We start from the raw sequence: 23,883 nt of genomic DNA, 5'->3' as shown, positions 1-23,883 counted from the left end.
TGCTTTGCGTATAGGTTACCTTTTTGAGATCATATTTCATCTTTTCAGGCGTCGCATTTTTTGCCATTTTTAATATGGGGAAACCCATAGACTTATTAGCGACCCTCCCCGGTCGCTAATCGGGACGAGTTCCCTATTAGCGTTTTTTTTTTGCAATGGTTTGCCAAAATGCTCACTACAAATAAGTTAGTGAATATTGGGGCAGAAAATGACTATATTTTAATAGAAAAATGAACGGTCTCTCCGAAAATCAAGCCAGTAATACAGTGGCACCCACAGAGCGTGAGCAATGACGGTTCAAATTAAGGGGGTCGCTAATTAGGCACCTTACCCTACCTGTTGGGTGTCAATAATTTTTAACCCATTCATTTTTGGCGGGCTGGGCCGGGCTGGGCTTTGACGCTTTTACCATGAATGGGCTCGGGCTGGGTCGGGCTGTGAACCCATGGGCCTGGGCTGGGCTGGACTGGGATTTTGCGGCCCGTGGCGGACACTGGCGGTGGGCCAGTAATGACGCCTATTTCTCCCGTCACGGCACGGGCTAATAGGCTAGCTAATGTAGCTATGCCAATGTTTGCTCACTAATAAGGTAACTTCTTATTCAAACAGTAACGATTTACTAATTTACGAGCCAAGTACCACAGATATATCTGCACCGGTCGCATTTACCTTGTCGATGCTGTCCCCGATGGAGTTAGAGCGCGCGCTCCGAGCGGAGAGGGAGCTGGTACCGTCGGGGTCCACCGGGGCCGCCGACCCCGACGGTCGGCCAGCCTCGCTACGTGCTGCTGCTGGAACCCGAAACAACGTTACAGAGGTTAGGTGGGCACATGACATCTACGGCTATACACGGTTCGACAAGCTATGCGTTCTCTCACATGACACGTTCTCTATTGCCGAAGACACAATTACGTGGTGATGCGTCCTATACTGAGGCGTCTGGTTGTTCCTTGATAACTTACGCTGATTTGAGTGACCTTTTTATTAACTAAGGATAAACAACAACCGGGAGCATGCTGTCTGATCTAAGATGCAGTAAATATAGGCGGCATATTTTTATTTCACACTCCAGTAAAGTTAATGTGGCTATTTTATTCTATTAGGTACATTTAGTACGGTTGATTAATACACTCAGTTTAGCCATTTATTTCATTTCATTTCCTACCTATCATATAACGGCCTCGCAAGACAAGTTTAAAAGACTTATTTATTTTAATAGCCACAAATCTGTTATTTTATCCACCTTCCACACTTTTTATCATATCGTCTCCAGCCTTCGCAAGTTCGGTACGTAAAGCTGCAATGCAATCCAAGTTTAGTTTTCAGTGCTTAGACGGCTCTTTTCCCAGCTGAAAACACGTTCCTGATCACATCTGTTCATCCTATATGTATATCCACGGTATAGTAAGCCGGTAACAGGCTACGACCCTTAAGTCGCACCAACTTTATTCCACCGTGCCTCCTTTTATTGGTGATGTTTCATATAGGTAACGGTCACATGGGACAGTCGGGTCTTCCAGTGACATAAGAATCACATTAGGCATCATGTGCGTTTATTGCTTCAGATTTTCGTACAGAGGCGATTACAGTACCGGTCATGCATGACGAAGAACGAAATACAGCATCACAATTCACATGTATGAATTGTGAAGATAGGAAAACACGGCTATGCACTAGGTTCAAAAAGCTTTGGTTGAGAAATAAGCGAAGGGGGGGGGGGGCTAGCAACAACTTTGACGGTAACATCAAGTAATGTAAAAAGCGTGCAAAAGCAAATCTGAATTGCGAAAGGTTGAGAAATCAATCATCAGATCCGACAAGGTGGCAAGCGTCCTCGGAGTAGCAGCCGTCAGCGAGGGATCACAAATGTTGACTGTCCGATCGGAGGTGATCCATCGGCGGCTGAACCTTCCCAAGAACACCGTTCACCCCGCTACCGTCGCCTCTGGAACGTCGCTGCCGCAGCCGCGGGTCCGTCAGTCGGTGTCCCCGGGTGTCAGCCGCCCGTGGCGAGCTCCTCAGACCATGGCAGCCGCGGCGGACCTCCCGTTCAGAAGCTCTCAGTGGCCGTCAGAGGAGTGGTATCGGTATCAGTCGTGGTGTCGACGTCAGTCGTGGCATCAGTGTCGGGGTCCACGGTGTCGGTGTCGGGGTCCACGGTGGTGGTGCCTCCCTCGGGCGGAGGACCGCCCTGCTCCTCCTCGGAGGAGCTCGCACCGCTCTCCTCGGAGCTCGCGCCGCTCTCGTCGGAAGAGCTGCCGCCGCCGCCCCGCTGCCTGGCCGCACGACTCCGGCCCCTGCCGCCCCTCTGGCCGCGCTGTGCAGAACACATCGGTGGTCAGTGAGGACAACCCGAATAACAGGCAACAGCTGCTTGAACATGAAGAGGTGGTTAAGTCTTACTGGATAAATAATGAATGATAAGCGGAAAATATCTACATGTTTTACGATGGTAGAACATTTATCTAAGAATTATATACCTACACTTCCATTTGCTAATTCCCCAGTCGGGTGAAACAGGTAAAACAGGCTTGGCATATTACTGGGTATGGCTGTGTAAGAATTTCCGCACATCAATAATCGACAAATCTTTCGCTCACGCCCAACTTTTCAGAAGCTTGAGATACCAGATAACAAAGCACGGTTCATTACATTCGACGGAGACTCAGGCAGACAGTGCTCACCTTGGGACTGGCCTCTGCGGCCAGCAGGACGGCCGCCAGGCACACGCACAGCAGCAGCGCAGTGGAGAGACGCATCGTGATCGGATGGCGCCCGCCGGCCGACCGCCGCCTATATACCCCCGGGACACGAGCATGACTCGCCCACCAAACACGGTCACGTGACCGTCATCACTCCGTCCGGATAGGGAGGAGTGCACGTTATCACCGGTGACAACGCAGGCAGCCGGGTCGGGTAAAAACTCTTCAAAAATTCGCGCACACAGCCATCTGATAGGGATCATGTAGGGAAAACTTGGGTATTATCGGACCGGTAACTTCAAGCCATCGTAACATGAAGGTTATCATTTTTATGTAACTGGGAGTCATTTAAATATATGTAGAAAGCCCAAAACTTTGTTTTTAGAAAGTCTGCTGAGGGTCCGGTGTTGCGTTGGAGCGCAGCGATTTTTTACTTGGGTATTATCGGACAGCAGCAGCAAATTAGGGACGGGCGTCCAAATGAATGGATCCCAAGAGTCTTGATATTGATATTGGTTCCCGAGTTATGCGCTGGCTTCTTGCTCTTTCGAACGCCACCTTCCGCGTGTCGCTCCGTGGCCTAGGAGCCGAGTTAGAAGAGGGGGAGGGGGTTCAAACACCTCCCCCATGGGGTAATATCGGATGGGTGTCCGATAATAGCAAACACGTAGGCCGTTCAAAATGCGTCAAAATGGGAGCAACAAACACATTGAACACAGATAGTTGGCCCATAATCGATAACAAAAATGTTCAGGTAAGTGGAAAAGGTACAACTTCGCAGTTACAACTTCTTCATCTCTGCGATAACAGGTAATTAATAAGTTGTATGGATGGAAGGACAAATGGCGATTATCGTAAAACAATTATGACAGCCTATCGGCAGGGCCTTGGGCAAACTGCCTGCGAGAGGAGGTGGTGACAAAGGAAATCCAGCGCTACCTTTTTCCAAATAAAATATTTGCGTATGCACCTGGGGGAGAGTGGGGGAGAGTTCAGAAGATAACTGCCTGTCCGTACTGGCCGATATTACCCAAATTTCCCCTATTTGAACATTCAGGTGCTATTTTGGATAGATAGGACGGACAGAGGAAACAAAAGAAGGCTATCATGAATCATGATAAATTGAGTCGTCTGCCCGTTAAATCCTATCCAACCATTTATGGCGAAACCAAACCGTGACAGCGGTAGCCGGTAACAGAGGTCAGCATTTTACTCCAATATCCGTCAGAATAACTACCACTACCAGCCTACTGACTGTCGAGTCGATCACGTACATGTACGAGGATAACAGGCAGTCGATCAGTTCAACCCTGTCGCTATCAATGGAACCGAACGACATTTGTCAAGTCAATGGCTAGTCTTTGTAAAAAGACGTCCAAAGACCTATTAAAAAAAATGGTTCGAGACTTTTGTTAGTACGAACTCATACATACGCAGCACGTCTTGCGAGGGCCCCACCCCTTCTGCCGTTCTATCTTTAATTCCGCGTTGTCGAAATAATTAAGAAGCCAACGAATAGCATAAGTGCAACATGAGTGCAACACACATCCGAACACTATTCATCCCACCGACAGACTTCAGCTGCCTGCGACTGGCTCCAGCAACCGCAGAAAATCCTCGTTAGCAGTCACTTATGTAGAGCGCCGGAAAGACTCAACTCAGACTCTCACCACCGAGAGTCCATCGCTCTACCGTCTTAGCTGGCTGCTGAACGGACAAACGTTATCAATGCTACTGCAGGATGGGCCCGATGGCGAGACACAATGCTGAGTGCCAAAACCAGCTCAGCGTAGATTGCTTGAGCTCAGATCAACGACCTAGCTATGCAATAGAGTTACAGTACCATCAAGGTGCCTTTCTATCTTGGACGGGATCGTCTTGGACAGGTGGATTAATGACAGGCACTAGGCAGATAGTCGACCGGCAAAGGGAGGGAGAAACGGTACACTCAGCCGATTACAGTTTTCCTGTGAGGGTGCAATAACGCTTGATACCTGGCAACTGACTATGGACAATCCAATCCCAACACCGTGATCAGTTTTGGGATCGAAAGTCTCGAGGCCTCGGTGAGTGGTAAAAGTCCCTAAGTTTGAACGAGCTTAAACGAGGTTGGCCGCAGCAAAATGCCGTTTGTAATTGTATGTAAAGTGCATATTAAATAGTAAAAACAGGTGTACCAACCGCACCTTTTATCGGTTAACGTTGCACCGAACTTTGGACGTAAACCACGCTTACGTTTTAATTCACTTAAAATACCGTGGATAGGCGATTCCTGAATGATTGACGTGAGAACCATTTCCAAATCGAATGCAATTACCCTTTTGCGTACACTATAATCGTACCCGGATACGTCTAGCACTCAGCAGGGCTGGATTGTTCGCGTCACCGGAACCGGAACACGTCAGAGCGCCTATGGCAGTGGCTCGTCATGTCACGGCCCGGGCGGTGCCGGCGAGTGTCACGGCCGGCGGCCGCCCGTCGCGTGACACGGCGACTCTGCAGCTGTGACACCGCGAGAAATGAGATGTGACGGTGCGACTCGGCGCTGCGACTGGCACCGACGCATCCGGCCGATACTGGCGTAACGAAAAATTGACGGGCAGCCAGCGCTGCTCGCTGTATGATTGCAGATGAAAATTTTGGCTGAATGAATAAAATACGGCCAGTCCCGATATCGCTATAAAATCTTTTCGAGTGCCATGAGCCGCAAGAGGTAGCAGAGGTGTAAAAGTAGGTACTATCAGCGAAGATGTTGTCCATTTGGGTAGGCAAATGCCGATGCGTACCGCATTGGTGTACCTAATCTGTGAAGTCTGAAGTGCATCCGCACGGCTGTGGACAATGATGCCGAGCCTTCTCATGGGCAGGGGCATGGCCACGAGATTTTATCAGTGGGAGGGTTGCAAGAGACGGTGATTATTCCGATATATCTGTGTAAAGGTGAGTGATACCCTTGATGCGGGGCTCCGGCAGCCCTATATCCCAATAAATCTCAGAACTGGTAGTCGAGCCCAACCCGAGTGATCAGGGATTGATGATTTATCCGCTGTGCGGATGATCCTTTCCTGACCCTTAAATCGCCCATCTTTCATAAATGTTTTTATTGGATTTTTTCCTTGTACGACAGATTGGAACCATTTAAGAAATCAATTAAAGAACAGCCTAAATTTTAATCGTTCCATTGCGAGTGAGTTATTGCTCTTATTTTTTCGCTGAAAGTAATAACATCGAAGCGATGCACCTTTCAGTTAGGAAGGAATATGCTCGGCTAGCCGAACTATTCCCTACAACACGAAGGTGCTTCATCACCCGTCATAGTTTTTACTAACTAATATACCTAATGCAATCGCCATGTGCATAATGAACACAACTGCTTAGTACCGGAACATACTGTGTTCCTTAGAAATTGCAGAGTTGCAATTTTTAATCATTCGTCAACATGCTAATTCCTTGTAGGTCCGCGTTCCCACTCACCGTGTCTGAGGCTCTGTTTGCGGTGGAAGTGGCAGCAGCTGATGAGGACCGCGTTCAGCACCACCAGGAAGACGATGCCGCAGAGGGAGGCGGCGCCGACCAGCAGCCGGGGGTAGGGCAGCCGGTCCTCAGAGTCCTCCCGGTCCGTGACGTACCCCACCGGCGGAGTGCCTGTCAGAGGGAGGTCCACAGCAGGTCAGTGACTGGGTATAGCGGCCCGGCTCACAGCCGGGTAATCACAGGAGCAAACACCGCCATTGGATTAACTCGGAGCCCCGGCGTCTATTTCTGAACGACCAGATACGATCACGGCTACACACTCCACCGGTCCTGATCACTCAGTAATTAGCAATGCAATTATGTGGTCGATATACCATCCGCCTCGAATAGCCAGACCAGCGTTCTACCGCAAGTCGGCGACCAGCCCAGATCTACCACTGGTCCTTATTACCCCAGACCTATACCGCTTGACCTGATCAGTGATCAACCAGGGTTCTACCGCAGGTGGAGACCGACCCCCTGGCCTATCGCTGGTCCTTACTGCAGCCGGGGACCTGTACCGCTCAGGTCCTAACCAGTCCTGTGACCCAGCTAGCCAGGGTTCTACCTATAACGCAGACCAGCCCCGAACCTACCGCTGGTGCGTACGATGAGCGGCGGCTCGGTGTAGGTGCCCACGCCCAGCTGGTTGTAGCCGGCCACTCGGAAGGTGTACTGGGCGTCCGCTCGCAGACCGCCGACCGTGAAGCGGGCCGAGTTCGGGTCGCCGTCCCGCACCGTCTCCTCGCCCGACTCCCACTCCGAGTAGCGGAACCGGAAACCCTGGCGACGAGACACGGCGAGCTTAGACGGCTGACTAAGCATAAAAATAATAATACACAATGACGCATTCTGGAAAGACCTATTCCGTCCATACGTCTTTCCAGATCCATTATCACATCTCAGAAGAACACAGGCATATCTCATGCCTCGACAATATCGTTTTCAAGCACACTTATTCTTACATACCTATCAGTCGAACCAGCTTGTCGCTTTGATAAAAAAGCGGGAAATGTCCACATGGTAATGGACATTTACCGGTAAACGTTAGATGGCGCCAAGCCATTTGAGTTTTTATCCTCACAAGAATAGCGAATATCGACAAGAATACCTCCACCCGCCTAGCGACCGGACGGGAGCTTGGCGCCACCTGGATGGGAGCCTGTTTAATCCCACTTTGCCCAGTAATGGGAGGTGCAATCAAATTGTAATCCCTTACCAAATTACTCCGCAGTCCAAATTACCGCTACATATGAGATGACTCGGTTTAATCTAGCAATATGTCCCTGCCTCTCTCTCCCCCCCTCTCTCTCTCTCTCTCCCTCTCTCTCTCTCTCCCTCCGCTAACCTGGATGAAGCCGCCGTCGAAGGCCGGCGTCCAGGCCAGGGTGACAGCCCCGGACGACACGTTGAGCACGTGCAGGTCGCGCGGCGGGTCGGGCGCCGACGGCTCCACCAGCCGCACCCGGTGAGTGTCCGAGCCGAGACGGTTCGACGCGCGACACTCGTACTCGCCGTAATCCGACTCGGTGATGTCACTGATGACCAGCACTGATGCCCATCTCAGGACGTCAATCTGCCGAGAATGAGAGGATTGTGTTAGTCCATAAAACGCAAAGGCCTCCCATTTCCACACACTAGAAGAGGGAGGTAGTTGAATAGCTCCCTCCCATCTACATAGCTGGAGCTCAGGACTTCATGTACCTGTTGTCCCTTGTAGATACACAAGTGACAACAGGTACTCATTTCATCGCTCTAAATCTCGCTTTGAAGTCGACCTTATCAGCAGGGCATAGGCTAGACTAAGCAGCTTATTGTCAGACTGTCTACCTTTGAGGAGTTGTTTACCGTTTGCCCGCCATATGTAGGTAAGTGCACCTGTTTTGAAGCGGACAAGGCTTTCCTTTCAGCGGCGCTCCGCAGCTCACCTGTTTCCGCTCGGTGCCGTACTTGCCGCCGGAGCCCGTGCCACTGATGACGTCACCGTCACGTGACCAGCTGAAGGCGACCGCCGGAGCCCCGCGGGCACGGCAGGTCATGTGGGCCTTCTCCCCCAGCCGGGCGGCGGCCCTGGCGAAACGGACGCTTTTGGCGATTTTAGCCGGTTCTGCCAAAATCAGGTAAATGTCAGGAAACGTTCGGTAGAAAACATGCAAGGGTTTTGCGGTGAATATGGTCAATATCAATGTTCGAGAGCGCCATGCGTTGTGTAACCCACTCCAGCCCACCAGTGGCATGTTTTGAACACTGAACGGCTAAATTCGTTCGAATTTTAATCTAATCTTATGCTAAAGAATTTCAGTCACGAAAATCGGAACATTTTTATCAGCCATTATTAGCAACTAGCAACGTAAACACATTATGAAGAAGATAAAACATATGCAAGTGCTTCTAACATCAAGCGAAAACTATGCAGCCTTATTGCAATATTTATTCCTCGTCGCTATATTTATGTAGCTAGTAGCGACGCGCAGGAACTAAAATAGGCACATAACCTTCATTTGTTATTTTAAGTACCACGCCAAGTACGATGCCGACTGGAGAGTTATTATAAAAATTGTTTACCTTGAATAACCACTGTGAACGTGGCACTGTCGAGTCCGAGGTCGTTCGTCACGGAGCACAAAAAGTCGCCGGCGCTGTCCTCGGTGAGGGCCGGTATCCTCAGGAAGGAGGTGCCGTTGAGGTAGCTGGAGGTGAGGTTGAGCGGCTGCCGCTGACCGGGCCGGGACCAGCTGAACATGCTGCCGCTCAGCGGGTTGGCCTCGGCCCGACACGGCACGTCCAGACGGCCGTGCCGAGCTGCAGTGATGATCGACGGTGTCTTGAAAACTTTCGGGGGATCTGGAATAACGGAGACAATGTGTTCGTCAGTCACATGTTTGTATTTTGATTTGCGCATTCTATAAGTGGCGTGCATAATATTAATCGTATTGAAGACATATCGCCCCGTGTCAAAGAACAGCACGGTATGAACGTCAAAATATGAGGTATAAAATAGCACTTTTTATTGATAGGGCCTTGGTTTATTCGTTAATTTCATTGTCCACAGTCCTACACGAGTCAATATCCTTCATACTGTATCGTTTTGACTGCACGACTGCGTCTGTGATTATTGGGCATGCTGTCTGTTTGCGCCTTTTACAAAATAATAATAATAATGAATAAAAAATTAACAATAGGTGTGCCCGACTAAGCGACCCGTTCTCACACAGCACGTCGACGTGAACTCGGGCCGAGGCCGAGCCCAGCGCGCTGGTGGCTCTCAGCAGGTACCAGCCGGCGTCCTCGCGTCTGACTGACGTCAGGTTCAGCACTCCGTCAGCTGACGTCAGTAGTCGCCCGTCAGCTGACGTCAGTAGTCGCCCGTCAGCTGACGCGCCCGCCCCGTCAGCCCGCGACCACACGTAGTCCCTCACGGGCGGGTTGGCCCGCGCCGTGAGATTCAGAGACAGCGGCTGACCACGGACGGCTGTGGCGTTCAGCTGCGGCCGCTCGAACACAGGGGCGTCTGGGGAGAGAGAGACGGGGAGAGAATCAGAGTTGAGGGAGATGGAGAAAAGAAAGAGAGATTGGGAGAGAGGAGGTATATTTCACGCTAAGGAGTGAAAACATTTAACTTAATTTTTTGTTACGCAATTTAAACGCTAACTTGAACCCCTCAACCAGAACTTTCTTCGACCATTTCTAGTCATCTGGCCACGAAGCGAAAGCCCCAAGTGGAAGCCCAACACTCACGCTGTACGTGCAGTTTGCGGACGGTCTGCAGTGTGCCGGTCAGAGCCGGCATCTCGGCCTTGCAGACCAGCTCCGCGCCGTCGTCCGTCCAGCTCAGAGACTTCTTCAGGACGCTGCGGCTCACGAAACTGGCGGCGAAAGAAGTGACACGGGATAAAACTTCGTCTACTAGAGCTAACTTTTATTGAACCAAATGCTGGTAAGTGACACCTCTCCCTCGAGGCATCAAGAATTAGGAAATGATTAGGAGTTTCGGTCCCGAACATTCTGCATTTTTCGTATACATTCTTATTATTATTTCCAAGCGTTGGAATCCTAGACGTTTTTACCTTTTCTAGCCGTTTTTTACTTCAGCCGGGCAACAATATCACCTCCGGTCTCTCGAGTGGCCGTGTCTGCAGTCGCTCACCCTCCGTGCTGTCCGGTCGGCACCGTGTCCTCTCTGACGACGTGCTCGGTGACGGGCCGACCCCCGGACCACCAGCTGAGCCGAGCCGCCGGCAGAGACGGACGCGACTCGCAGGTCAGCTCCCCCGGCTGGCCGGCACGCAGCGGCGACGGACTGACACTGATGTCCAGTCGGCTGGGAGGAACTGGAAAGAACACAGTCAGAGGTTCAGTTGAAAATCCACCTCTGTAGAGCAAACAATACTCGGGGAGCATTTTCAGTTGAATGGAGGGCGTTATCTGGAAGACATTACTGGTTCACATTAAATCACTGCTTCACAATAAATCGCTCGACAGTAGCGCACAGTGTCTCAATAGTGAGCCCAAGTATCCTCCACAAGTGTCTGTCCCTCGGTCTGATCTATCTTGACAGGCTATGTGATTAGCCGGCGACAGTGCACCTGCCATGCAGTATGCACTATGTTGTCATTTGTTCTGACAGCTTACTGGCTGAGCTAAATTGAACTTCCACTTTCCATGTTAGATAATGCTGGTAGACACAAAGCATTAGCGGTCCATGGCAATTAATATTCTATGCCCCGTCATTGGATGTTAAACGCTTCACCCAGCTTCAGTTTTAGCTTACGGTGGCGGGGTCCTATTCGCGTCTCTGCGCAATTACAGTCGTAAAATGTTAGAACAGCGGTAAAGCAAGGAAGGCATAAAGATAAACTTTAAACCGGATATAACGATGCAAAACATGCAAAGGCCTATTTGAACAACAGTGACATAATTAAGTGACCATTGTATTACATTTTGCATTGGGCTGCCTAAAGGAAGACGGTGTGCAGAGAGGCTGAACCAAGGGCTGAACTATCTTATTGTCGCAACAGAGTTATTGAAACCGTACTCTTATTTCATCACAAATTATCTCGGGCGGTCGACATCGCGAGTCGCGACATTATTATTCATCATGTTTCCAAGTTCTCGGGTTTCCTTTCCTCCTCTCCGACTATGCCCCGGGAAAGGGGAGCAGCTGGGAGGTGACCCGCCACTCACAGGAGACCCGCAGCGTGGCGCTGGCGTCGCTGGGCCGGTCGGCGGCGTCGCTGCGGCTGCGGCAGGTCAGCCGGCGCCCGTTGTCCTCAGCGCTGACAGTCAGCGTCAGCAGGCTGAGCGTGTCGCGGCCGGCCTGCTGCTGACGCGACTCGAGCGGGCGCGCGCCGCTCAGCCAGGAGAGCCGCGGCCGCGGGTTACCGCCGCGCACCAGACAGCTCAGAGTGACCCGCTCGCCGGCCTGCAGCACCTCGTCCGGCGCGTAACCCAGGATCGTCGGCGGCTGCGGCGCCTCTGTCGAATGAAAGGGCAGCGTAAGGATGAACATTCAATTAAATTCGCGATGCGCCAGTGGGGATTGGCTCTACCCATTCATAATCTACCTACACATAAACAGATAAATACTTCCTTTCATGTGAGCTCAGATAAAAGGGCTTACTCACGTCAGATCAATTACAGCCAAAAGGTTTTACCATTGTATGAATAAAGCATTTAAGCAGACATGTGCATGGATCCGAGTGATGGATCTATGATCTCAGTGGATCTCGAAGCAAAGTACAAGTTGGGATCTATGATCCCACCGGATCCGGCGTGAAAAATACATCTTGGATCTATGATCTCATATGATCTGACGATAAATTAAGAACATGGATCTATGATCTGAGTGGATCCCACCATGCACCACATTTGAAACCATGTTTTAAAGGGTTTCTATACCAATAAGTGACACAAAACTATGGATTATGACGTGCAATCACATAAAATCACTAAAACAGAACGTTTGTGAGTTGAAACAAGTGCTTTTTTGCGATATATGTGTTAACAAAAAATAAGTGAGGATCTATTATCTCAATGGATCTCAAGCAAAAAATGAAACTCGGATCTGTGATCCCTATGGATCTCTCGATAAATTACAGAGCTGGGTCTATGATCCCGACGGATCCGAGATCAGGATCCGTGGGATCCGATCCCAGATCCATTTTCTCGGATCCATGCACATGTCTGCATTTAAGAGTATATTCACCAAGCTAATTATCGCAAGGGCAGCTTTCTACAATTTGGGCGTATAGCTGCTCCAGCACGGAGCACGACCCTGAAGAGACTCCCAGTCCCTGGCGGGCTGACGAAGACCGATAGTTTTCCGGGCCGATTTTCCGCAACACTGTGACCTGAATGCAGGGAGAAGGCGCTACATCTCAGCGGCTTATTCTGCCCAAACCGGCCAGGGCCGACTCATTCTCGCACCCCGGTCGGGTGCTACGTGAGCTGGCCGCTGAGTGCGGCAGTCTCGCGGGTCGCAGCAGTGACGCAGGCCGGCCCCACTCACGCAGAACGGTGACGAGCGCCGTGCCGTCGCGCGGCTGCGGCACCGCCGGGTTCTGGGCGAAACAGCGCAACGGGAATTGCTGGTCGGCGTCGGCTGGCACCAGCGCTGTGACGTTCGAGCTGGAGATCCAGCCGCCGTCCGGGGCCGGATGCGCCGCCCATGTCGCCTGCAGAACAGCGACGGGTCGTAGTTGCCAGAAATACAGCAGACAAGAACATTTGTCTCAGCTTCAGAGTAGCGTGTAACAGTTACAAACGCACCTTGTACTTACGTGACGGAGAGATGAGTCCGTCTTAGTTCAAAAATGGTGGGCGTACCTACCGGCTCGCTTGCGTTTCGATATTCTCGTTATATTCCAGTTTAAATCGTCCTTTGGTCTTAGAGAGGCCTTCTATCATCATAGCCCAGCATGCGTATGCATTAGTTTACCGTTTGATACCTTTGTGTGTAAATTGCATATATGTATTGCGACTTTGCAGGGTGACTATACTTCCATTCTCATGCCTTTAAATGATCGTGGTACATACGAGTGATTGTCACGTTATGTTACGTGCCAGCTGTCAACTGCTGAGCGAGGGGTGCCAAAATAGTTCCACTTAGGTACAACACCTCAGAAGGGCTCGGTGAATGGTGCAGCAATGTGGAAAAAAACGGCATCCTACGCGACGGTGACGTTTTCAGGTATTTCACGCACATTTGGGGTGAAAGTGAACGTGCGCACGTACCGGGTTCACTTCAGACCTATTAAAAAGCCAGAACAAGAGCTTTGCTCTACTCATCATGGGCATCTGATCATTGGTACGCGTTTCAGTAGCAATCCCGCTATAACATCGTAGAACAACGGTTTAGTATGAAGGGTGCCATTTTGTCTGAAGCGAACTACATTCGTCATATATGTACATACCAATGGTTTTCTATATTTTCAGAAGCAATCAGCCCTTATAAGTTATGTACTTTTATCATGGCTCTTGATGAGATACCTACAACTGATAGGCATCTTATTTCAAACGGACATTCAAAAGAAACCACATGAATGCCAAAACAGTAGACGTACGTAGTATGTAACTCCTGCCTATGGCTGCCGGCCTGCTTCGAATAACATTGCATTGAATATATAATGATGCAACTAGCCGCTACCTTGGAAGCATTTGACCGTACGTCGTTAGGCATTCCATGTCCATACCCAGGGTATATCGAATTAGGTTCCATAGTCCATACCTACATGATAACACTTTTGTAGGCACCTTTGCCCTGAAAATAATATTGACAAAAGATCATATAACTAAGACGTTTAATTGACGCGGTGGCGGTAGTCTTGAAAATGCTTATATACTTTTATTATATAATATATAGGTATAGGTAATATATAGGTATATAAATATATATGGTAATAGCCGTTTTCACGACGGCCATCTGGTACACATTTGGTGCACATCTGGTGCAGATTAGTTAGGTGCAGATTTGGTCAAATTAGGCTCAGTGTGTCTCTTAGTGGCAATCAGCTAGGGTTGTAGGTACTAATCGCTTACATGCATGCTTTGTCATATTATCAGAGAGCATCATCGATTAAAACACTGAAATTAATTAATAAAATAAAGATATTTGCTGTAAAAGAGATTTGGTGCAGATTTGGTCAAATTAGGGGCATTCGCCGGATAGCCCGTCGTGAAAACGGCTAATATATACCTAATAATCAATAACACGGAACAAAAATGATAGACGAACGCGTTTCGGCTAAATCACCGTCATCAGCGTCTAAAAGGAGAACAAGGTTCTCCTTTTAGAACCTTGTTCTAAAAAAATGCAGTAGATATCTTAAATCTTAAATCTCAGTAGATATCTCTTGTTCTCCTTTTAGACGCTGATGACGGTGATTTAGCCGAAACGCGTTCGTCTATCATCTTTGTTCCGTGTTATTATACTTGTCTCAACTGAAATACTAATAATTAATATATACCTACCTAATATTTAATAGGTATGATTGTAGGTCATTAAAATAATTAATTCAAATCCGGGGAGACGATTACCAACGTTGGCTTCCACATTTTGGTAAGGATTTTCATATGAGGTTTATAAAATAGGTATATGTATTAGCATGCAATAGAGCGAAATATACCTAATACCAAATATGTAATATGCAATCCATCAAATTTCCTACTACAAGGCTTCGGATGCCAGATATCTACTGCATTTTTAAGTGCAAACATTTCAAGTCCATGGCGCAGATCCTTTCAGACCAGCGATTGAAAAATATGCTGTGGCAGCATCGCTCCCTGCCCTCCATCGAAGCCCTTTGGCAGGCGCGGTGTAGGCGTCAAGTTCCGTTTCAGGTAATAGATTAACGTTCCGAATAAGCAGTGCTGGCAGATATGGATGGCGCCCGCCGCGGCGAGGTGGTCGGCGGCAGCTGCTCACGTTTTCCAGAACGCCGTCGCTGACAATCCACGTCAGGTTGGCCGGTGGGTTGCTCTCGGACGTGACGCAGCTGACGTGGATGACGTCACCGGACTGAGCAGACGCCGGCGCCGTGACCGACACCCTCTTGGGCGCGACTGAAATCCAGGGGCAGAGGTCACCGACGGACACCGCTATTGATTGGCTCGAGCGCGCCGGTCTCGCCGGTTAGCGGCGCTGAGGCCATCCCGGATCCGCGGCCCCGCCCTCACTACCTAACCACTGCATCCGCCGCCTCAGGTGACGCAGTAACAGCAGCCGCCACTCGTTAAACTCACTTGCTATATCAGACCAATTTCTATGGCTGGTGCCGCGGAGACAAGACAGAACAAATGGCGCGTTTCAAATTTTTGGTCGATCGCCATCAGTCAGGAAGTGATCAAACTGTCGTCGGCCTGAGCGCCCGCACAGGCTCCGACTTAGCGATGGTAGAGTCGCCGTCGCGGTTCCTCGAACGAGGCAGAGCGGGAGCGGGAGAGAGAGAGAGAGAGGAGGGGCTCAGACCGGGTCGCTTTCCGGTTGATTGTCTGTGTCGCTGGCGGCGGTCGCCTCTTGACGGACGCCTCCTCAGCCTACGGCGCAGCCGAGATCGACCCGACAGCTGCCTCAGCATACACCGCTTCCGAGACCGATATTTCGGCTCAGACCCAGCACATCAAACCCAATTTAAAATCCAATAAATAAAAATCCACACAGAACGCACCAGCCGTCAACCCCAGTAAGCAAAGTCAGCGACGACCCATGAGTTGAGTGGGACTATAGGTACCTACAACAACCATTAAAAGGCAAAACAATGCTCTCAAAACATTGTTTCACTTTTTGTACGTTGGACGTTTTAGGGTGGTTATGAATTATTTATCAATCCCGCATCATACATTATTTTATTACAATTACGAAAAGTGCATTATGTAATCGACACTGAAACCAATGTCATTCTACGTTACTTTCAGACCAGCGAGCGCTTTTCTGAGAAGCTGACAGCCATATAAGACCTTAGTCAGGCACCCTCATCGATCTAGCGCATGGTGGATAGCCAAAAAAACATTTATTTAGATTTAGCCGATACAATAACCATCAGCGTGAGCTGCTGCCGGCGAAGATAAATGTCTCTCTGGCAAGTCACAGACAGGTATAGCATCGCTGCATTAGCGCTTCAGCAATCAGAGGTAGCGGCACTATTGTGTGCCGTCTTTTTCGGCCGGCCGCGCTCAGCTGCCCGTCATCGGAGCGGAAAGGCTGCAGGTCTCGGCGGGGCCGGCGGTGGCCCGCCAATAACGGCGCGTTATCTGCGCCCGGCCGACTGATGGCGCCGCCGGCCCGACCCGGACGGAATTCAGGCGGCCAGCTTATGCAGCCTCTTCAGGCCGATAATTCCCTGATATCTCGTCCTAAGTACGACGCCGGTTGAGATCAGGCATCTTTATGGGCCTCTCGGGAAGCCCCCTTACCGGCCGGCCCCGGACCGCGACGTGACTGGGGCGGACCCGCATGTCATCTACCCCCAGACGGATCCACCTAGAAATTGCAGCTTACCAAGGAATGTTAAAATAACGTGGCTTCCATGGGCCTCAGAACCACACATGGACGAAAATAGAAGCAACAGAATGCATAAGTGGCAATCCTACATTGTGAGTTATGGCTGCACCGACTGCCCGGCCTGTCTTCAGTCAGGAAAACAAAGAAAAATCGTTTGAAGTTCCAACTGAGATTGACAATGCAATCAATGCTGAAATATTTCGCTCAGGACTAAGAAAGTGTTTAGAGTCTTTGTAACGAATTCAACCGACCTGTTGGGTTTTGGGACAGCTGAAAAAATATGCTTTTTATCGTAACACACTGTAACCCCTTAATCCTTTGCATATGAACCAATAAAAATTTAAAATGCATACAATACAGTTCACGGCGCTGTCGGCGGTTACTCACAATAGACGTCGATTTCCACCTGGGCGGCCATGGGCTCCGGGTACACTTTGGAGGAGGCCGTGCACCGGTAGACGGCGCCCAGGTCAGTCGGGTCGGCGATGAACGTGTGCGCGGCGGTGGCGGCGCGCCGGCCGGCCCGGTACACCTGGCCCACGGCGCGCCCGTTGCGCGTCCACACCAGGCGCGCCGGCGGGTTGCCGCCCTCCGAGGAGCAGGTCAGCGTGCGCTGCTCGCCCGTGCGCAGAATCTCGCCGGCGCTGTACCCACTGATGGACGGGGGTCCTGGGGGATCTGCAATCAGCCGGCCACGTCTCAGGGCGGCGGATCTATCGCCTAATGGACGGGTTAGAACGGCTCAAACTAAGCCTAAAAGTTTCAAAGGTGCAGTTAGTGAGCTTAAAGACACTTGTCTTGCTGCAGAAGGCGGTTAACATAGATGAGTAATAAACGGCTAGAAGAATTCGGCAATTATCTTCTGGCAACAATTTATTCGCTTCATTAACACTGCAATATATTTCTGGGACGCCTGAAGATTAACGAAACATGATAACAGAACGTATCCGGCAGCTAAATTCTGCTCAAAGGAAAACACAGATGACACCCTTCATCATTATGAAAACATGTCGCAGCGCGCCGTCGCCGGTCGACTCGCCGCGCGGCTGAGAGGCTCGTCCGATTGCTCGGCGCCCCGGGGGACCGCCGTGAAGATTAGTCGCGCTAAGTTCTGACGGCTCGGCGGCGCGCCGAGACGGGCCTGCCGGCGGACCATCACTCACACAGCACGGAGAAGGTGATGCTGGCGTTGAAGCGCTCGCGGTGGCCGTCGGCGGGCCGCAGCGCCGGGTGACGGGCCACGCACGAGTAGCCGGCCCCGTCGTCGGCCCGGCCGGCGTCCACTGTCAGCGACGAGCGGGTGTCCAGACGGCGCGCGTCCCCGACGGCCGCCAGCACCACGGCCGAACCGTCTGCCAACCGCACCGGGCCCGCAGCTCAGACAAATGCAAATTTGTTTTGTATCGCGCCCGGGCTCAATCACTCAGCAGATCGACAGGCAATTTATCGGTCCACCGGCTCGCTGCACCCACCGAATTGACTTGGCAATAAAAACGGCCTCGAGCGAAATAACAGCGTGGGGACCACTCCACGGCACGGTTTAGGAGGGGGCTATTGTGTTGTTATTTCTGGTAAATGGTCTCTCATCTCATGTGGAGCCAATATAAAACTACCATACAAGGACCAGTAAATTCTGAATGGTTAAGCTACGTCTTTATTCTGGGAGAAAGAAGCGCCAGTAAACTACGAGCTCTAAAGTTCTTCGTTTCTCTCGTCCTCTCTGGCTCCCTGGAGAAGCCGGGACTCCCTAATACTGCAACTAACCAGCCCTGGCAGTCGTTGCATGAGTCGTTGGAAGCATGCAATGATAATTGGAGCGGCCGGCCCACCCACCTGCCTCCAGGTGACGGCCGTTGCGCTGCCACTCGATGCCGGCGGCGGGACGGGCGCCGGTGACGTCACAGGTCAAGGTCACCGACTCGCCTCTGGGCACCTGGACCTCGTCGTATGTCGCCACGCCGTCAACGAATGCCCGCAGGCGCACCGACTGCGGTTTTACTGAAAAAAATCCTCCGTCCTCAGTCTGTAGCTTTTAGTAAAATATGTAAATTAATATCTTGGCTATTTCTATTTTTATGACCCAAATCAGTGTTTGAGACAAGTGGGTAAATGAGATCAGTTATATAAGCTGCCCAGTGCCCACACAGATGCGAAATATCAGAGGTCAATATATGATGTCTCATATTATGGGGGGGGGGGGGTAAATACTGGATCGCAGGATCATGGAAATAAAGCAACATATAGTCCCAAACGATTTTGTTGGGGCAGCAAGGCCGGTTGAGACATCACTCGGTCAGGGGTCTTGAGGAGTGTCAAAGTCAGGGATTGCGTGTCCCAATGTTTTCTAATGAAAGTTTTACAGATTAACCCTCGCCCGCACATGGGGGGGTGGTTGCCACCCCCCCCCCAGGCAGTCTTTCTGCTCTGCACTCAACATTTTTAGAGCTAGAAGGCTGATTTTTCGTATAGCTGCTCGTCTATCCTTTCTTGATGTCCACTGAAAATTTCAAGTTTCTGTGATTTTTGATTTCGGAGATATGACCTTGTTTTTCAGGTCATGTCATGACCCAAATGGCCAATTCTCAACATCTTGCGTTTGCCATGGGCCTTGTGAGCTTTTGACACCCTGATTTCGGCCTTTTTTGCCAGTCTTACCTCCCACCTATCATGGAACATGTTCGACGATGTACAGGGGTCAAGGTCAGGGTCAAGGTCAACCTAGGTCATCTAAGATAATTGCGTTTTAGGCAAGCTGAATTTACTTTTTGTGAAGTTTTTTGACTGCATTTTTGGTAAAAGCTTCTCAGATCATGATTTCATGTGATATGGACCCAAAAACAATCGGTGCACGCATCAGTATACACACAGACACACACAGACATACAAACACATATAATTGACCTTGACCTAACTTGACCTGAAATGACCTCAGCAGCAAAATTCTGGTCGGATAGTGTGACAAAGAGGTTCTAGCTGCCTTGGCACCAGAAAACAGCATCGTCATCGGTATTTGATAAGCAGCGCACTTGATATCCAACGGTGACCCAAAACAGCAACATTTTTTAGTTTGACCTGACCTGGAAGGTCAATGACTGACCTGAGAAGGTAAAACTGGGTATCATTGGATTCGTCTCTTCCCAAAGAATCTTTTTGGTCTTTACTGCTAAGCTCTATCTCCAACAGGAACGAAATGGCGCGGGGGGGGTGGCAACCACCCCCCCCCCCATGTGCGTTCTAGGATGGGAAAATGGCATGTGCGGGCGAGGGTTAACGCTTAATTGTATGGCTTACCTACGCGTGCCCTAAAACACACACGATAAGTCTATCTTTTCCTCAAACATGTAATGTAAAACGTGTTCATTTAAGTTCAAATTTTTCTCTGGGGACACAGTTGACAACAGCGTCCTCACATGAGATATTTTTGACAGAGCTGAAGTAATCCGGAGCGGCCTTAGCCGCCGGTTGACGGATGGATATAGATCGGATGAGTCGGCCATGATGGCTCCAATTTGTGGCCGGATGGATGACCATCGCAGAGGCTGAGACCACTGGTTAGCGATATTGTTTGTGCCGCACAGGAATGACATAATAATCCCTAGACAGCTTCAAGAGAACGCCTCATCTGGAAACGTATTTCCTCTGATAATTACTATATAAACTTTCGACGAAATCGTCAAATGCCGAGATTGGAAGTGATGACAAGTTTTTTACGAGCAACAAACGTGTCGAACTTTTCAGGCTACCGGCATGTGAGAGCCATCTTGCGAGTCGGTTGATATATGCGGCCATTGCGTCGATTCCTAAATAATAATTTAAAAAATATTACTTCAATCAAATATCGTTAAACAACCACATCCTTTGAAGTTTCCACGAGGATGAACCACCGTACTCAGCAATTGAAAGCGCTACAGAGCATAATTATTTTCGGAGAGCAAAGCTCTGAATGACTGGTAAATGTTCCATATCGAAAACACGACGGCCTGAACTGCTGGTCGGGACGAAGGCTATGTTGGAGCGGCGCCGGCCTGACTCACGGCTAACGTCTGTCTCTGAGAATAACGTCAAAGTCCGCCTCACTCGCGGATGCCGCCGAGGAATAGCTTCGGTCTGACTCACTGATGATACCGAGTACCGACATATAACGTCGGTCTGACTCACGAATAACGTCGGGGAATAACGTCAGCCTCACTCACGAATGATGCTGAGGTAGGCGTCGGCGCGGATGGCTGGCTGGCCGCCACTCGGTGACACCTGACACTGGAACCGGCCGTCGTCCTCCAGGGTCACGTTGGTGATCTCCAGGTCATGCACGCCCGCGGCCGGGTCACCCAGCAGACGGTACCGAGGGTAGCCCGGCAGCTTGCGCGAGTAGCCTGAAACACACACAGAGCGCTGCTGTCATACGCAACTACCAACCGTTAACAGCTGGGCGAAAGAAAGCGCGATTATTTTCATCGCATTTATTAGAAATTTTAGATGTTGTTGGAGCCAGCCCCCGTTCACGAGTTCCAGAATCCCTTTACCGTGACGTCACCACGGGGGTAGAATCTCCCTTCACCAATAGGCATGCACGCAAATTTCATCATCTTTCGAGCGAGCTGGAGAAAAAAAAGCATTATGTGTCATCAGAAGTTGTACCAATGTAACAATGGGTTCGCCTCATTACGATAAATGGGTCTGAAACTAAAAAATAGGAATATATCGAGTCAAAATCAGCAATTCAAATGACCTCTTCATTTGAACGTGAAGGATTTCCTCTGATGACGTCACCACGGCGCCTTTATTTCCCTAGTGAACCAACCTGAGTAGTAAAGGAATCTTGGTTGGAGCTACCTGGCTAATTCAGCATCAACTTGATTGTGCCCAAATAAAGTCGTCTCATCCTCTTCACGTTCATTCACTGGATGCAGCATTCCCGAAAATTTTGTACAGTTTCAAACATGACGCACTGAACATTGTTTTCTTTCTCAGAAACGTATGATGTCCTTATCGAGTTAAGTTTGACACAACCGAGAAAATAAATCTACATTATGCCTTGACTCATCAGAATTATCTACTGAGATCATATTTTCATCTGAAAGTGATTTCCAATGTGCATCTTCATATTCGTTTTCAAAAGCGTTTTAATGAAAATCATCACGCTAAGCACGCTGTGCAGCAATATGCAGCATTTTCAGCCAGTAAAAATAAAGCAAAAGTAGAATCAATGGGCCGACAAGATGCGGTTAGAGGGCGATCACAAACAGGCGCTGCTGCTTGTCTGTCCGAACGCCGTCGTTTAGGACCGGAAATATTCCTGTCGTGGTAGCGTCACTGCGAGAGGCAGAAACACTGGAGGAACACGGCAGATCAGGAAATGGAACTTGAAAGGTCAGAAGTGAAAAAGTGCAGCCGCCGGTAAACGCGCTTCCAAATGGTGATGGTGAGTGGGGCGTCCTATCAAGAACCACCGCTGCTGTCGTGTAGGCAGCAGCAATAGCCGCCCACGAAACCCAAGAAAAGGTAGGTGTGATTGTCATTGGTTAATTCTTTTGTAAGTGTTCAAGGGGCAAGCAAAATATCTTAACATGCGATAAACGTTTGAAGTGCGTGTTTCAGTTTATATTTCTAACAGTATTTCATCCAGTTACCACACAATATCAGTGTTTTAGGTTCATAACTATAGCAGGTCGTTTCAATGTAATTCGATACCGACATCAAAGGTGACAAAGAAACGTTTCTCCAAGAGCCGACATTTTCGTTGAAACCGTGGCCAGCGACGGCCCAGGCGCCAGCAGTGGGTAGACTAGCCCGGAGCGCACGCAGGTGCTGCGGCACAGCCTACCCACCGAGCTCCGGCGCTATAACGCCACCAGTCTCTGGTGCTATAACAGCATCAGCACAGCCTACCCAACGAGCTCAGGCGTTGTCACAGCATTGGCCATTCAGTTAGTGGCCGCCCGATGACTGACTAGCTTAGCTGAGTCGGTGACAACCGTTGTTACATACGTTGTGTCAGCTTATATAAGCGGGAACAAGTCATAGCCCACCGTGACACATAAGCGAAAACGAAGCAGGAGACAGCAAAAATGCAATACACGGCAAAATGCATACAACAGAAAAAAACCGAGCAGTGGGGACTTTCTTTTGAGCACAACTTTATTATCACCGTCATATGCAGTATACACTAAAAGCAGCTGCACCTACAAGGCGTTAGGCGCTATCCCCAACAGCGCCACCAGTGTATCCAGCGAACAGGATAGGCTTTAATTTATGCATGATACTACAAAGTGCTGCCGCTAAACACCACTTGAAATCGGTTGTCAGGCAAACTTAACACTAAATAAAGACGGTGGCATGATGCCATAACCATGAAAGGGATTGAATCATGTCATCATGTGGAAAGCATCGCTCCATTACGGGTACACAGAGGGTCTGAGGCGGTTCACGGAAGTCGTTAGCTGAATGCGCTTTTCTGGGAAAAGGCAATTCCATTTCTGAAACGCCCACCGTATAGCTCCATCTCATTGCTGAACTCGTTATGGACTGATGCACATCTCCGTTGCCTGTCTTATCGTGAGATCGGTACCCATCTGAAGCATAATCCACTTAGGTTCACTCTGTGTTCGGTGCTCAGGCTGTAGATTGCCAAAGCTTCATTATGATTTTAGAGCGAGCCCGACTTGGGAACAGGGAGTGCAGTCACAGCGGAACGGAAATTAAGAAATTCACAAGCCAAGGGTTATTAGTCATCAGGACGCACGACTTCGTCAATGAAAGGCTGGGGATTAGTTTCCTCATTTAAGTGTTATTGTTGTTCTTGGATGAGCTGATGTTTATCAGCCACCAAAGCTCAAGGTGTTACCGTAGGTGCATAAAATTTCGTAGACCTATTTCGTCTCGATACTGAGCAAGTGATATGTAACTTGATATCTATTTAGTCAGCGTTGTTTTACCGAGTAAAATTAAATATGTGCCCTCCGCATCAAAACTTTGGGAGTATTCGTATGATGTATTTCCTTCTTTTGACATAGGTATAGTCGAGAGAACAAGATGGGCAGTGGGCACCAAGATTTACAGCATATCATTCGTGATTCGAACCATTTAAGCACGCACCATTTACGAACAACCTCAATGCCCTACGCTATGAACGATAAGATTGATTTTTTTAAACAATGTAAAGTAATAATT

The 23,883-nt window shown here is 49.7% G+C and overlaps 2 protein-coding genes across 2 annotated transcripts; both read right to left on the bottom strand.

The window, feature by feature from the left end:
- Positions 1–624: 624 nt before the first annotated feature.
- LOC122372620 (nephrin-like) lies at positions 625–21,086 on the bottom strand (the record flags this gene model as incomplete). Its single annotated transcript, XM_043350059.1, has 15 exons — positions 625–791; positions 6,177–6,347; positions 6,812–6,998; positions 7,564–7,791; positions 8,144–8,322; positions 8,781–9,059; positions 9,427–9,726; positions 9,954–10,081; positions 10,363–10,546; positions 11,400–11,690; positions 12,724–12,889; positions 15,139–15,275; positions 17,101–17,391; positions 17,877–18,065; positions 20,907–21,086. Coding segments are annotated over 15 exons (3,077 nt in total), but the record flags the coding sequence as incomplete, so codon positions are not given.
- LOC122372622 lies at positions 1,539–2,762 on the bottom strand. Its single transcript, XM_043350063.1, has 2 exons — positions 2,685–2,762; positions 1,539–2,317 (listed from the first exon to the last, which is right to left on the bottom strand). Exons 1-2 carry the CDS (start codon positions 2,757–2,759, stop codon positions 2,051–2,053), a joined length of 342 nt encoding a protein of 113 aa, XP_043205998.1. The 5' UTR covers positions 2,760–2,762; the 3' UTR covers positions 1,539–2,050.
- Positions 21,087–23,883: the final 2,797 nt, after the last annotated feature.

Source organism: Amphibalanus amphitrite, unplaced genomic scaffold, assembly GCF_019059575.1.
Source record: "Amphibalanus amphitrite isolate SeventyFive unplaced genomic scaffold, NRLGWU_Aamphi_draft 001379F_arrow, whole genome shotgun sequence".
Taxonomy (NCBI): Eukaryota; Metazoa; Arthropoda; class Thecostraca; order Balanomorpha; family Balanidae; genus Amphibalanus; species Amphibalanus amphitrite.
Note: the sequence above shows the minus strand (reverse complement) of the source record. Positions and strands in the feature narration are given on the sequence as shown.

Coding starts and splice junctions, on each gene's coding strand:
- LOC122372622 (XM_043350063.1), bottom strand. CDS start 2,759: ATGCGTCTCTCCACTGCGCTGCTGCTGTGCGTGTGCCTGGCGGCCGTC. Junction 2,318..2,684: donor CCGCAGAGGCCAGTCCCAAG/GTGAGCACTGTC, acceptor TGTTCTGCACAG/CGCGGCCAGAGGGGCGGCAG.